Source organism: Protobothrops mucrosquamatus, unplaced genomic scaffold, assembly GCF_001527695.2.
Source record: "Protobothrops mucrosquamatus isolate PMUCROS unplaced genomic scaffold, P.Mucros_1.0 scaffold1526, whole genome shotgun sequence".
NCBI lineage: Eukaryota > Metazoa > Chordata > Lepidosauria > Squamata > Viperidae > Protobothrops > Protobothrops mucrosquamatus.
In genome coordinates, this window is record NW_015387698.1 from 214,386 (window position 1) to 230,046 (window position 15,661).

The 15,661-nt window shown below is 38.2% G+C and overlaps 1 protein-coding gene across 1 annotated transcript; it reads right to left on the reverse strand.

The window, feature by feature from the left end:
* Positions 1–10,203: 10,203 nt before the first annotated feature.
* Positions 10,204–12,153, reverse strand: LOC107293188 (protein BTG1). The gene is made up of 2 exons (XM_015822330.2): positions 11,860–12,153; positions 10,204–11,306 (listed from the first exon to the last, which is right to left on the reverse strand). Exons 1-2 carry the CDS (start codon positions 11,975–11,977, stop codon positions 10,954–10,956), a joined length of 471 nt encoding a protein of 156 aa, XP_015677816.1. The 5' UTR covers positions 11,978–12,153; the 3' UTR covers positions 10,204–10,953.
* Between the last annotated feature and the right edge of the window lie 3,508 nt (positions 12,154–15,661).

A 15,661-nucleotide genomic window follows, 5' to 3' on the forward strand; every position in this document is an offset into this window, starting at 1 on the left:
CAATATGCATATTTTCCAGAATTCTTGCACCTATTAGTTTTATAGGCCATTCAACTCTGTTATGATTCCTGCAAATAAATGAATGAATCATACAATTTATTTTCTCTAAGAACAACACATATACTTTATAAACATTCTGCTATTCTTAATCATTTATGATAATTTTGAAAGAATTAAGTTTCAGTAAGAAATCTCATGTCCTACCTAGATTATTGTTTGAAAAACAGTGATTAAAACTATAAACCACAAGAACATTTTCCCCAAGGGAAAAATATTTTCAACACCTTTCTCTGACATTGATTATATACTATATACTGTAAAAAAAGCACCATCTAGTGGCTAGAAGAATACCAGATTTCTATTACAGCATGTATTTCATGCATTTTACCTGTCAAGGCTTACCAGATATAATAACTTCATAATTTTGTGGCACCCTAAAGATGTAATAAATTGTTATGGCACAAACATTGTCAGGATCCAGTTCCAGCTCCTGTTTCAGGAAAGAGGAGATTTCTACTAACAAATCCATTCTCTCAAAGGCCTGCAAGAAGCCCATACCTGTCACAGAATTTTCTTTTTTTTTTAATAGTATTTTATTAATTTTCTATTATTACAATTCATTAGTGCTTAATGAACAACGTGTTTGTCTGGGCTGATCTGTTTTGCTTGGTAATAAAGTTAAGTTCTTACTCTCTATCCCGAACATTTATATTTAACATTACATGTATTAACAGCAGCGAGGATTGTATTTGCTCAGCACTGGAAAAATGAAAAAACACCAGTGGATGAAGAGATAATCAAGAAAACACTGGACTGTGCTGAAATGGATAGACTTACATTGAGAATCAAGGAAAAACAAGATACAGAATATTTTCAAACATGGAACTTATTTTATCAATGGCTGGAAAATTCTTTCTAAGGAGACTCACTTCATCCCCCAACGCATTGTATATTTTTGGTCTTTATAATATATTATGACATCCAACATCTTCATTTCACAGCTCCCAGAAGCCAGAAAGCTAGTTGCCAGGAATGATATCAAGAGATGCGTAATAAATTTATTTTAAAAAAAGTAAAGGAGAACTAGGCATTTTGAAGGGAGAACGCAATTTTTAAAATATAGAGTATAAAGACCTGGCCCTTGAATAATGCCATGCATTTCACAAATAGAATCCACAAGAGCAATTTTAAATGTTTCAAGAACGCACAATAATGCTATGTCTATTATAATTGCTACATTAATGTAGACGAGTAGTAAGAGTGTTCATTTGTAATACAGAACTGTCTTCTCTCTAAAAGCTTCATGATTGTTTCTCTATTCTACTTCTATTCAAGAGGTCTTACATCTGTTTCCAAGAAGAAAATAATAGCAAGCTATGTCTTATGTTCTTGCTTTCCAAGAAAACAACATAAACTTGTCACCGTTGAATTTGCCCTTACAGAGATTTTAGTTAGGAGCTCTGGTGGCGCATTGGTTAGAATGCAGTATTGCAGGCTAATACTGCTCACAGTCGGGAGTTCCTGACGGATTCAAGTTTGATTCAGCCTTCCATCCTTCCAAGGTTGATAAAATGAGGACTCAAATTCTTGGAGGCAATATGCTGACATTGTAAACCATTCAGAGAGTGTTGTACAATGCTATGGAGTGATATATAAGACTAAGAGCTATTGCTATTGCTGTATTTATTCAGGAATAAGTAACAACAGAACTCAATCAAATTTACTTATAAAAAGTAACGTTTGTATCTTGTAGGAAAGAAACCTAATATAGTTTATGTATAATCGAGGCAGAAGGTGGGAAAATGCTCTTTATTTCCTTTCTGTTTGGTCTCAGAATTCTCCAACAATAGGATTTGTTTTTAAACATGCTACATATTTGAATTTGTTTTTAAATGTTAAGAATATATGTGTTATATCCAGCATTTCTTTTGTAAACTGTAATTATAATGATTTACAAGAATGTATAGTAGCTCCTGGAAAGTATATGGATACATTTCTGGATATTAATTAATTAAATATATATCACACCTTTATTTTTACAACTCTTTTAGGATTTTTTTTTCAGCTTTTCAGACTAGCCTACAGGTCTGCGATATCCTGATGGTGTCTCTTCTAAATACTATTTAGATCTGACTCAGTTGGGGGAGATCAACTGAGGTAATGTAATTATCATCCTCTGTATTTTATTTTATTTCCCATTATCATTACTGTTTATATCATTCCACAAATTATCTGTCTGCCCATGTACTGTATGCATCCATCTAGTTTAATATTTTATGTTGTGATGAACTGAAGCCTATGCCATAATAAATATATTGCTCTTCACGAGCATACAGTTTGGTTTTGTTACAACACATTAATATAACTTTCTCTGGGCTATTACCTGGCTAATTCTATATGTTTTATGAAAACATCATATTTGAAGGCAAATACACATAAATGTAAAAGTACAAATATTATTTGTAGTGAATCTTGAGAAGTTCCAAACAATATTTTGACTATTACCATCCTCTCTTCCCCACTCCACAGGAACATGCATAAGAATACATTGAAGTTAGGTGGCCAATACCGTAAATTAAGTAAATAATTAATAACCATCCGTTCCTAAAGAGATTGAATGCTATTTCCAAACATCACTCAAGGAAAAAGAAACATCTACAAAACAAATACTAATATAAATTTATGGAAAACTCACCATTATACAGGTTCCCGATTTTTATGCAGTTAAATCTAACAAGAAAAGCAAAGAATATCACTGGGGAAAAATACCTTCAAAACAATGAACAAAATCTTTAAAACAATAAAAGATATAGTAGCAAAATGAACTATTTTATCACAAGAACACATCAGAAATAAACTAGAAAATTGCTCTTCATTAAGAACAATTTAAATAGTAATTATTGACAGTTTTGAAGAAATTAACACTCTTTCATTCCCTTCAATTCATTATATAAAAGTGGCAAAAGTTTCTCCCAACCAATGTGAATCTTGAAAATTTGAGGGGTTTTTCTATCCTGAGCAACAAATATTCTCCTTCATTGGTTTGGAAATTTACTTGCTTTTTGATTTACCATTGTCTTTCAAGGAATCTGTTTTAGTAGAGTTGGATTGTGAAAGTCAGATCTTTAACTCTTTAGTTTAAATCTTTAGTTTAGTACTTCACTTCAGGGTTGCAAGATGGATGGACTGTTCTTACAGCTATATTAGAACTGCCACCATTATATCACTATAGATGTACTATTTTAAGGATGTGATCCAGAATATTTTTTAAATTTCAGGGAAGATTATGTAGTTTATTCAGATGTATTTGTAACATCACTTGTGGGTATGTTTTGCTGTAATGGGAGGGAGGGAGGAAAAGGAAGGAAGGAAATCCCAGCCATACTTTTAACAGAAGGATTAATTATGGGAAGTTATTTTGATCTGCTAAGAAATAAAAAAGTAGCTTAGGAGTAACTGAAACTCACAAAACGATGAGCTAGTTTTTTAACTTTTCAGTCTTTTTCCCCAGGTTTAAGATATGTTAAATGAAGCAAGCACCAGCAAATGCTTTTTTCCCCCTTGGTGCAAATGAGTTCTTATGCATTTGGCATAAACTATGTATTTAGTTTGCCAAAACCTCTTGAATTTTAATATCGCACTTGCTCACCGGAGATGGGGCATATGCCAGAAACATTTTTCTCCTTTCTCCTTCCCTGATTTTTTGTTTCCTTTTGGTTAAAAAAACCCCCGAACACACAAAATATGATTCGCTATATGTCTCTGCTTTTGATTCAGTAAACACAAAGTTGCTTTCAGTGAGAAATGACTGAAGCCAATGCCATTTTTCTCATGAACACAGACTCCCCTCATCTGATATTTTCTAGAGATATTGGAAAATGACTCATATCATTTCTCACAATTATGGTTATAAGTGATTACTTAATGAATATGCCACAAACAAACCAGGGGAGCTGGGTAAAGAACTTTCTGAAAATTAAGACAGACATTCTCTCTTTATCTCAGCCTCTACATAACTCAATAGTAAATGGGTGTTAGACAAAAACTGAGCCCTCTCCTCCAAATCAGGAGACTCAAAATTCTGCTGTGTAGTCAGCTTAATGTCCGGAAAATATCCAAGTAATAGAATGTGATGGAACGAAGAGAGAGAACAGACAAACAGACCAATAACAAAAATCTATACTAAATGTTCTTTTCACTGATGCCAACAAGTAGTGAGAAAATCTCAGAGGAACCTTTATACAAGGGAAATTTTCACACGCTGCCAAGGCAGTACCACTTACATACTTCCTTTAAATGAGTCAGATGTAAACATTTATAAAGCCTTATCTTTTTTGAAGACTGGCCCTTCCACAGTGTTTGAAGTATTTGTTGTATTCCTATATAGTTTCTTCCTCCCCTTTATCCTCAGATTGTGGTGGAAAAAAAGAATCCCAAATCCATAAATTATTTTTCCCATACACAAAAATTAAACTGCAAGGCCCCAACAGAAAGCTTCAGGAATGTTTTTATAGTCCATTGATCTTGATAACTTCTTTTTAATTTAATTTTTTTCCCTTAGTACCCAAATTGATTATTTAATTCCCCCCCCCCCGCAATATATCACAGAATTGGCTTTCCTTTAACATGCTTATGTATCTACAAACTTTCTGATGCAATGTAAAGTGACAGCATAAATGATATAAATTTAAAAATAGAAAGAGAATATATAAATAAAATAAGATGAGATGAAATTATGAAGTTAGACATAGCGCTCGCTCTCTCTCTCTCTCTCTCTCTCTCTCTCTCTCTCTCTCTCTCTCTCTCTCTGTGTGTGTGTGTGTGTGTGTGTGTGTGTGTGTAAATTATAACCAGGTGTGGCTGTTAGGGCTACAAAAAACCAGTTGAACACTAGATGGCAACAAGGAGGCACAAAAACATGTAGTGAGTGCTACTCAATGATTGACCAACTTTTTTCAATTCAGGTCTAATCATTCTAGCTTTACCAAGTATGAGATATCAACAGTTTTACAGTCATTTATTTGGAATGCTGTACAAACCAGATCTAGCAAGGCTCTCAAGTTTTTATCTGCATGTACATTTAAGAATTGCATCAAACTCCCATTTTCACACTAAGAAAATTCTCAGTTCTTTTACTTAAGGATTCTTTTAACTACCCTTTCTATAGATGAGACTCTGTGCTTGTTTTGAAATACTATTTCCCAGAATTCCTATTTATGCAGTCCTAATACATCTGGAGAATGACAAATTGGGTAAGGCTGATGAAAACATTGCCTAGATATTTATTGAATGCACATTTAAATTCTTTTTCAGGCCAACAAACAGAACTTACCCTCAGTGACAAAATAATATTAAATAGAACACTGTAGAGAGAAAGTTTACAGGAGAGCTAATTATTATTTATTTATCACATTTTTAAACCACCCCTCTCCCTCATAGATGAAACCACAGTGGAGAGGAGACTGAAGATATAATGGAGGAAACAGGTCTTAACATTTTGTTATTAATATGGAACCAACTGGGCTGCCTCCTGATACCATTACAGTAAAAGCTCTGATCTATATTCCAAACAATGAAACCTTCGACTGCAATGGACCATGGAGTCTAAAGATGACACAGAAATCTAAGATTACCTCCATACGCCAGAAAAAAAATCATTAGTAATGATGTGTCACAGATTACTGTTCAAACTGGGGATGAATGGAGGTAGAGGTCTCAGGTAATTTTCATCTGTTATCTTGTAGGACAACAGCATGGTAAAGATGAATACTTGTCAGTCATTAATTTTCACAGGAAGTACAATGCAGATGTCATGGTTCCAACAGACAGAGACGAATAAAACAGAACTCTGAGGCTTGCAAATTCCTCAAAGAACATGTTTATTAATTACAAAGTATCGGCAAGTCAAAAGTGAAACCAAGTCTGGAGACACATGTAAACAATTCCTTAATTGTTGTTGTTGTTAATTGCGAAGTCGTGTCCGACCCATCGCGACCCCATGGACAACGTTCCTCCAGGTCTTCCTGTCCTCTACCATCTTCTGGAGTCCATTTAAGTTCATGCCTACTGCTTCAGTGACTCCATCCAGCCACCTCATTCTCTGTCGTCCCCTTCTTAAATCCCAGCCCTAAAACCACTGGTGAGATTCAGCCAGTTCACACCACTTCGGCAGAACTGGTAGCTAATTTTTTGTTGCCCAGGCCCAGAATGGAAGCGGTATCCACACAGAGAACCGGTTGTTCACATATTTGAATCCCACCACTGCCTAAAACTATGCAAGCAACTACGTTCTCCAATACATCGTGTTGATGGGCTTTTTTCACAACGCCCAGCCTGCAGTCTTGGGAGCAGCCAATGACCTTGGTTCCTATGGGACAAAAGATTATTTTTACTAGCGAAGCACCTGGCAACCCCCCTCCCTCCATTCTATGTGGCAACTGAAAATGAAGAGGAAAAATGGCTGCAGCCATGCTTACTTGTAGAGTTGACAGCAGACATACACACACATATATAGATGTAGTTATAGATATATAGATATATACATATACTTCCATACTATAATATGAAGATTAATCCTGTAATTTTTCATAAAGGAATACATTTGGTTTTTCTTTATCAATCTAAATAAATAAATAAATCACTTCTGACTGCTATGGGTGATATGTGTCTTCCTCAATCTTCAGTCCTCCATCAAAGGCTGGGATCTGGAGGGTTCTGTGCAATGTCTTAGTTATTCCTAGCACTGTACTTCTCTGGATGGAGAGCTCTGATGTTCCTGGGATTTGTTGGAGCCATTCTCGCAGCTTAGGAGACACAGTCCCGAGTGCTCCTACCACCATTGGGACCACTTTGGCATTTACTTTCCACATCCTCTCTAGTTCCTCCTTCCTGATGTTGTCATTTGGTACCATTATATCTATCAACACTGCTTTCTTCTGGTCCTTATCTACTATCGTGATGTCTGGTTCACTGGCCAGTACCTGCCTGTCTGTCTGGATCTGGAAGTCCGACAAGATCTTAGGAAGAAAGTTATTCTCTACAACTTTCTGTGGAATCTCCCATATGGACTTAGCAGGGTCTAGCTAAGCTGTCTTTCGATAGTCATCTAATCCATGGCCTTGTCTTCCCATGGCACTTCCTTTGCCTGACTTTCCTCCCATGTCTGCTGCTGTCCCAGGCTTTCTCTCAACACCTCATCTTTGGGTGCCATCTTACTGAGGTACTCCTGGATTCCAGATGGCGAATTCAGGAAGTTGGAAGTCCACACATTTTAAACTTTCCAGGGTTGAAAAAGGTCATCCTTGGGGCTCTTGCTGGTGTATCTCCTTGTCAAGGAAGGGCTATTCACTCTCTCACATACAGATCTTGGTATGTCAATCCTCTCCCTCCCACCCCCACCCCCATTCCACCCCCGTTAAGCATGTTTTTCTACCATCAAGCCACTAATATTATATGGTGATTTTTTACTAAATTTGCTAGATGACTCATTTTACTGTTTGTATGCTGCGTTTTTAACTATAGCTTTGATATAAATAGTATTTATATTATGATTTTAACTCACCATTCAAGTTTACCTGGGTATACCTGATGTGGAAGGATACAAAATAATCAAGTATGGGTTTTTTTAATGAAAACATTTTGCTTTCAGGTGCACCTTTTTCTCATTTGGACTTAACATCATCACTGCCTATTATGTGTGATTTCTTCTTCTCCTACTTTCAAAAGGACTATTAAAGTGAAAATAACCCCCTTTTTTAAATGTAGATTTTTACACTACAGAATATAGCCTTTTATATTTCTTTTTTGCTTACTCTGACACCTGGGGCACATGGAGCAAGACGGAGAAAAAAGGGAAGTTGGACCCCAAGCAACATATTTAGAGCAGTTTGGGCTCCAAAGTACAATAGCATTTCCTTTTTCACACAATGTTCATCATGTTACGTGCATCAGGTGTACAGTAAGAATGATATGTAGATTTAATGTGCTGTGTTTTTCTTACTGAATACCCTTTCTAAACTACATGTTAGTAATAATGCATTATTTAAATCTATGTTTCCAAATAACCAAAAGTATTTTAGTGCAGTTACATGTGAAGTTACAGTGGCAGAATAATTTCTGCTCTGTAAAATTGGTAACAGACATTTCTACATCCAAGTTTGTTCAGAAGTAGATGTCGTAGGTCAAGAGGGGCTACTGAGAGGTAGGTCAGCAAACAAGCCACAGGACAGGTAAATTCCAGTCCTGTATTACACATTTAAGGGATCAAATAGTGCTTGAAATATGAAGAATTCTGTATTAGTATGAATAATAATACTGTGACTCAGAAATTACATGTTGGAAATCAAGCAAAAATAACCTTCATGGCATAAGTTAGCAAAAAAAAATTGACAAGATTAAAAATCCCTAGTATATATGTATATATATGATTGACATATAAAATCTCTATGGACTTGTTTTAAATATCACACCTGGTACCTTATGGGTGACTAGGAACTGCATTCCACTATATGAACTGTTCCAAGTGTTCTCCATTGCTAGCAGGAAAACCAAGCTAACTGGTGTGAGAGAAATCAATGGAGCCATGCAGAAAGCCATTTTTCCCCCAAGTAGACTGCTAAGAGGTGCTAGCCTGCTTTTTCCAGCTTGACATCAGAAAATGGATTCCTTTTCTCCATGGCAAGCACAATAATACTGATAGCCCCTTGGCAGGCTAGTTTACAGAAGTATTTCAGTGATTTATTTAGAGCACTTTGGCACGCATGTCACTGGCATACTATGAACAAACACTAATACTTTCAACAAATGTTCTTGATATAATAATGTTATCTTCCAAACATCTTTGTGAATAGTTTAAACGATTTTAGTAGCTAATACTGTACATGTTCTGTAAAGTTCCAGTTTTGGAACAATATACAATAATTGCAGGGTGGGGGGAAAGGAAGGAAGAGGAAAGAAAAAAAGCAGTATTCTTCTAAGCACAAATATATAATGCTGACAATTTAGATTCATCTCCACCCACCTGGTTTACATTACAGAAAAGATTTCCTTTTTATATATAATCTTTTTTATGGAGTTTTAATTCTGGGGTTTTATGTTGTTCTGGGGTCCTACCAGAGAATTTGAGAAAATATATTTTCATTTATGAAGATATGATTTATGCTTATCTATATGTATAAGGTAGGTTGATAGATTCAACTATAGCAATCTTGGTTATCCAATTGGAGGGCATGAAGAGTGAAATGATCCTAGAGAGGGTCTCCCTGATTCAGTGGCATTCAAAAACTTAACTTTATGTTTTATGAACTTAACCAGGATTTGGAATACAAAATACTATTGACTTGCACTGGCCAGAAAAAAAAAGAAACAAGCTCATTCCTTGTAAATTAAATAGCTGCTTTCAAAGGCAGACTATAAGCTCAGTGAGAATCACTTTGGTGTGGTGGTTAAAATAATTGGCTACAAAGAAAGGTGCATGAACCAAGGTGACCTTGGGTTCACTTTCTCTCAGCCCTAGGAAGGAGAGTATGGCAAACCACTTCTGAAAACAACTCACCAAGCGAACTGCACAGACTTGTCCAGGCAGTCTCTAAGAACTAGACACAATTAAGGGGGGGGGGAATCTCAATATATCTTGAAGTTAAAATAATTTTAATATATTTCATGATATGTTTTAAAATGTTATGCAGTTTATTGAACTATTTTATTAGAAATCTCCATTTTAAACAGAATTTGTATTTATTGAATTATAAAACAATTGAGATTCCACTCTTTCAATTCGTTCTACGTGTCACTTTGGATCTGTCCAGACTTGTTCCTTAACTGCACCTTTTGCCTTAGTAATGTGATATATTAAGATAGGTTAGAGAGTTTAACAACCTACAATGCTCTTATTCATTACATACAAAACCAAACTCTACTTGGTATGACCAAAGGCCTTAGGAGAAGTTTTTTTAAATAGCTTTTAGGATTCTAAAACAGTGAATGTGAGATTCTTTTTAAATTTGAGTAGAACAATAGCATAGATTTTTAAATATCAGAGCAGAGTAGATAAATAGATTTAAACACTGGATTCAAATGTGCTATGAAATTGACCTATATGTTTTATTTGAGAATACTTTTAATAATTCCATTCATGTAAGCTGCTGAGTTGCATTAGGTTTGGGAAGGATATTGTTATTTCATAAATAATTCCAAATTAGACTTGTGGATCAAAACAGACAATTTAATCCCAAGAAAGCATTCACAATTATATTTTGAAGGCTTGAATAATTGTTAAATTTAATATATATTGGATATATTAAAACATTAAAATGTTTAATAGATATTTGACCAAAGTGACAGGAACAAACCATTCAGCAAATTTCTATAATACTCAGATTTCATGGTTGACAACTTTGGGGGAAAAATATTCTGGATATTTAGTCATAGCATACTTGTATTCCACAGCAGTGTTTACATCCCCAAATACAAAAGTTTGTGCAGCCAAATTACTGGTTAAGTTCTAAAAATCCCTTTTATTAAAGTGTATAATGCCCAACCACATCCCCATCTCTCTTTTCTTATGTCCACCCCTATGTTATTGCTCAAGAAGTGCAATGATGATGTAGGAACGCTATTCTAAAGTAAAAGCCATTATAAAAATAAAAAATAAATGAAATTAATTTCATTTTTATTACAAATAGCCAAGGATATTTTTTTTTCCAAAATATAAATCTGTAAAACAATTGCAGTGACTGTACAGTTTCATTTACAGTATACAATCCAGAAAACATGTAAAAGAACTGTTTTTATACATTAGCCCTTGGCCACAAAACAAAGAGTTTGGCAGTAGTACTACAACTTTAATGACTATGGGGTGAAAATCAACATATCAATTACATCATCTAACATCATTATCAAAGTGGGATACATACATACATCATTGTACAGGGAATGTTTTTTTGTTTTTTTTTTTTAACTGGAAACTGTCATCATGTTGTAGTTCTTGGAAGGGCTGGCTCTGCCAATTCTCCATTCCTCTTTACAGCTGCTTCTGCTCTCCAGAGCTTTGGCATTCTTTATGGCTGGTTTAGGGCCTTCGTAGAGGACGCAGATAGATCCATCTTCTCCTATACGATAGGACACTTCAAACGGGTCTACCCAGAGAGTTAGTTCGCTGGGCAGGAGCTGGAAGAGTCTCTCGTGGCTTAGTCCAATCATGCCTGCTGCCTTGCCTATCAAGGGGTCCATCTTGTGATTGATCCTAATGCAGCGGTACCCAGAGCCTTTGGAGGGCATCAAGGGGAACCAGTGGTGCTTATAATGATCTGCAAACAGGGAACAAAGGAAAAGAAAACGGGAGAAGGGTTAGAGCCTGCACAGCCGGTCACGGGAAGCGGGGGGGGGGGGGAGACGCTCCAGAATCAGCCGAAAACAGACCGCCACCAGCCCGGCAGGGGGCCGCAAGCTGGGACGGGACGGAAGGCTGCCAGAACCGCTCCCGTCGGTCAGGAGAAACCGTTCGGCTACGTCCGAGGCCGAGTAGGGTCCCGCCAACGGTAGGAGGGATGGGGTGGTCGAGCGCGGAGGGGGCCCGAAGCTGCTCCAGGGCTCCAGAGACGCCGACCGCGAAAGGACGAGAGAGCTGCCCGGGGGCGGGGGGGGGGGGAAGGCAGGATTTGGGGAACTTGGGTCTCCGGTAGAGGCGCCTCAGGAGGTTGCTGTCGCGCCGCGGGCGTGGACGGACGGACGGACGGACGGACGTCCTTTTTGGGCTCAGCCCAGCGGTACCGGCGGCTGAGGGGCTCCGGGCTCCGTGTTGCTCGTCCCGGCGGCGGCGCTGCTGAGGCAGAGACGGAAAGGGGGACGCCGCTGCCTCACCTCGGAGTGCCTCCTGGAGAGACTCGCTGAAGCAACGCAGCTCCTCGTCGCCGATGCCGCCGGGGGTCCTGACGAGGCGGGTGATGAAGCCCGCGGCCGTGGAAATCTCCGTCTTCATGGCTCTGCCCGGGCAACTCTCTCGCTCTCTCTGCGGGCTGCGCGGCTGCGTCGGAAGGGCGAAGGCGGCAGATGTTGCGGGGAAGGGAGGGGTGACCCAGCTGCCGATCGGCGCCGCCGGTTCAGCTGCTGCAGCCGCCGCAGCCGCCACCCACTCAGCCGCCGCTGGGGAGCCGAGCGCGAGGAGTAAACAGATCCGGAGACACAGACGATGAGCGGCCGTCCCCTCCGCCTCCACACACGGGGGGGCGTGACCAGCACCAACCAATGAAGGTGAAGGCGAGCGGCTACATCACAGAAACTGGGGTTCCGTCTGGCGGACGCCAAACCGCCTCTCCCGATTGGGTGAGAAATGACACGCCGTCTCTTGATTGGCCGGGCCGTGCAAAAGGAAGCCTCTATCTCCAATTCTCTCCGCGCAGAAAGTTAGAGAGGGGCGGGGCTCAAGGCCCCGCTGATTGTTTGTTCTCTGCGTCAGCGCGGGAGGAGGTGTTGGAACAGCCGACGGGCTCTTCCTTCCGCGCGGAAAGTGGGAGAGTTCGGAGGCGGAGATGTTTACAGTCTGCTGAGCGGAGGGGGGGGGGAGGTGTTTTCTCGCCGGCCAAGCAGCCGGGAGTTGATTGTAAATGCGCGGGATCTGTTTTCGCAAAAGCACTAAGAAGGTGGAGTAGGAATTTGCTTACCTAAGAAACTGTGAACCTGGTGGTGCAATCGGGTGGTGCAAATGTCGTAGGACCACTACGCCAAATAAAACACCTAGATTAGAACATTCTAGGAAAAGGCGGAGTAAAAATCTAATTAGAGTGCGGTATAGGGGTTAAGTTATTGGTAGATGAAATAAGGAGACGTAGGTTTTACTTCACCTTCAACTATGGAAGCTACCTGGGTGACTTTGGGGCAGTGTTTCTCAACCTTGACAATTTTAAGGCATGTGGACTTCAACTCCCAGAATTCCACAGCCAGCATTGCTGGCTGTGGAATTCTGGGAGTTGAAGTCCACATGCCTTAAAATTGTCAAGGTTGAGAAACACTGGTAGGGTTAGGCATTCTGAACTCATACTTCACGGGGTTGTGGTCTTGGGGGGGAAAAATATGAGAAGCACTATTTACGTTCCCTGGAGCTTCTGTACAAAAGGCAGGATATAAGTCTAAAGTAGAATAGAATAGAATCCAAGGAAGCCGTAACAAAAGAGTATTGCTCATATAAACTTTTGAATTGAAAATTCAGAGGTGTTCAGCAAGGTAATCCTATCCTCAGTATCTTGGCATAAAAATAAAAGATCCATAATTTTCCACATTGACCACTCAGGAAATATACTGAGCATTTTTGGAGTAATGTTATTTTGCAGTCCTTTGGTTTCTACTATCAAATGGTATAAGAAAGCTAGATGTACACATTATTTTATCAGGAAAGCAACTTTATTTGGACTGTTTAACACCTTCCAAGGGGGATCAAAGGAGCTGTAATTCAAAAATATGCCTTGCATTAGTTATCGGTAGTCTAGCACTTCTTTGAGGTGCTAATTCTGATGATGCATGAGACGTTTGCACAATTTTATGCAAGTCTGTGACATTTCAAAGAACAAAGCTTTTAACACATGTAAATTAATGATACAATATTAAGGGACTGAGAAAAAGAAATATTATCAAGGCAACTTCACTTCTGTATGGTCCTATATATGTTATGCAGAGATGAGACTGGAATGAAATAAGAGATGGCAGGTTTTAGTAAAGTCTCAAAAAGCTTTTAGCAAACGATCATTGTTTCATATTTTTAATCAAATCCTTTTCTGATATCTGAGAATGTAAGAAGTGCCTTGATGCTTAAAATGAAAACTACTTCATTCAGAAAGATGTAATATTGGGAAAGATCAGAAGTTGTCCAGGAGCTTTAAGCATCCTTCCTCTAAAAATCAAAGCATCTCATCTTTTCAAGAGCGGCAAATATGTGGCAATCCTGATACTGTATTACTGAGTTATAGCTCTCCTCATCCCTCACTTCTGGCCATGCCAGTTTTGATCTGATTTGTAATTCAGCAGTGTCTAGAAGGTCATGGACTCCTTACTTTTGTGGTATTTGATTTATTGTCTGGTTGAGCACAAGCTTTTCCACATTTTGTTTAGATGTTTGAACAGCAGCATAGCAGCACATTCATGGCCTGAGAAGTATGAGCATTTTCTATCCTTGTTAGAGAACTAATCATTTGTTATCTTCGTTTCTTACTGCACACAGGCACCAGATCTAGAGAGTTATCTGTTGTCCTTGATTAAGATACAGGGCTACAGAGAGACTTTAGTAATTCTTTTTTAGGCACAACTACAAGGAATTAAGTGGGTTTTTGTTAATGCATGTAAGGAATATATTTCAAAGACTATAGTTTGTCGATATTAGGCAAGTTTTCAAAATAAATGTTTTTGGTTATGTCTGGGAAAGCCATCTTTTTAGAACAGTGGCTACATTTGGAAAACTTAAAATACGAACCCTCTCCCAAAATGATTGCCTTAGAGAGCTGCATTTTTTACAGAATAACTGCCATAGTGGTGGTGGTTAATTATAAAACATCAGTTCACCAGAAGACAAAGTGATGACGATGCTCACCACATCCACCACCCCTCATTTCCCATTTGTTCTTTTTGAGAATTTTTTTGAGATCTGTGTGGTGGCTTAGATGTGTTCTTGAAAATAAAGAGGATGTTTGAGACTGATAGCCAGGTAGGTGGCACCATCTAGACAACTTCACTTGATCTCAAAAAATTAAGTAGATTTTTAGCTGTGGTGCTTAATGTTTAAATAGGAGACTGGACATGCAGGTATATATGTGAGGAAATTTTAAAAAATGGAAAAAGGCCAAACATCCTGTACTGTTGCCAAGAAAATTATAAGAATGTGTCCATGAAGTCACAGCAGAGATCAACAAGAAAGATTTTAAGTACTTAGAGATTAATTATTTGTATATAGTATGCTATTTCTCCATATCTTTTCTAATATTTTTAAAAGCATATTTTTTAATATTTTCTAATATCTTTTCTAATATTTTTTTAAAAGCAGATGAGGTGTACCAAGCTTAGTGAGCGATATGGGCTCATTAGTATCAGAGATATAATGTCACTTATCCTGCATAGGCCAAATATATTACGAAAGACTGCCATTTAGAGTAGCAAGAGAATAGAAAAAAAAGCTATTCTTAAATAACTTTCTCCTCTAATTTCAGGTAATCTGAAAGTGACATAATCCATAGTTATGCTGGCTGTCCAGTAATAAATCTTGCATGCTCCAGATGGAGGATAGTCTTGAAAATGACTACACTACAGGTTTTGGACTGGCTATATTTGCACAATACACTGAATCACAATCTATCCAATCATTTTTTGAGGTAATATGTTTTGCAATATCTCATTTTGCAGTTAGATTATGGTTCCGAGTATTCAGTGCATCCAGAAAATTTGATTAAATAAAACAAGATTCAGTTAACTATGGACAGATGTGTTATATGAACATAACTTCACCATTCCTGCTTGTCTTATGCAAATAAAGAGAGCATATGTATGTTCTCATGGATCCTGACAGTTCTGAGGATTTAACATCTTTGTTTCTCAGTGGGATAGCACATCCCAGGAGAAAGGTGGTACCCAAATTGGGGATCCTCCTAGACTTTCAGTTGTTGCTTGAGGAGCATCTATGAAT

What these genes read in the sequence shown, in the direction of transcription:
- LOC107293188 (XM_015822330.2), bottom strand. Translation starts at nt 11,977, where the DNA reads ATGAAGACGGAGATTTCCACGGCCGCGGGCTTCATCACCCGCCTCGTC. An exon ending in TCTCCAGGAGGCACTCCGAG is followed by an intron (nt 11,307 to 11,859) that starts GTGAGGCAGCGG and finishes CCCTGTTTGCAG; the next exon opens with ATCATTATAAGCACCACTGG.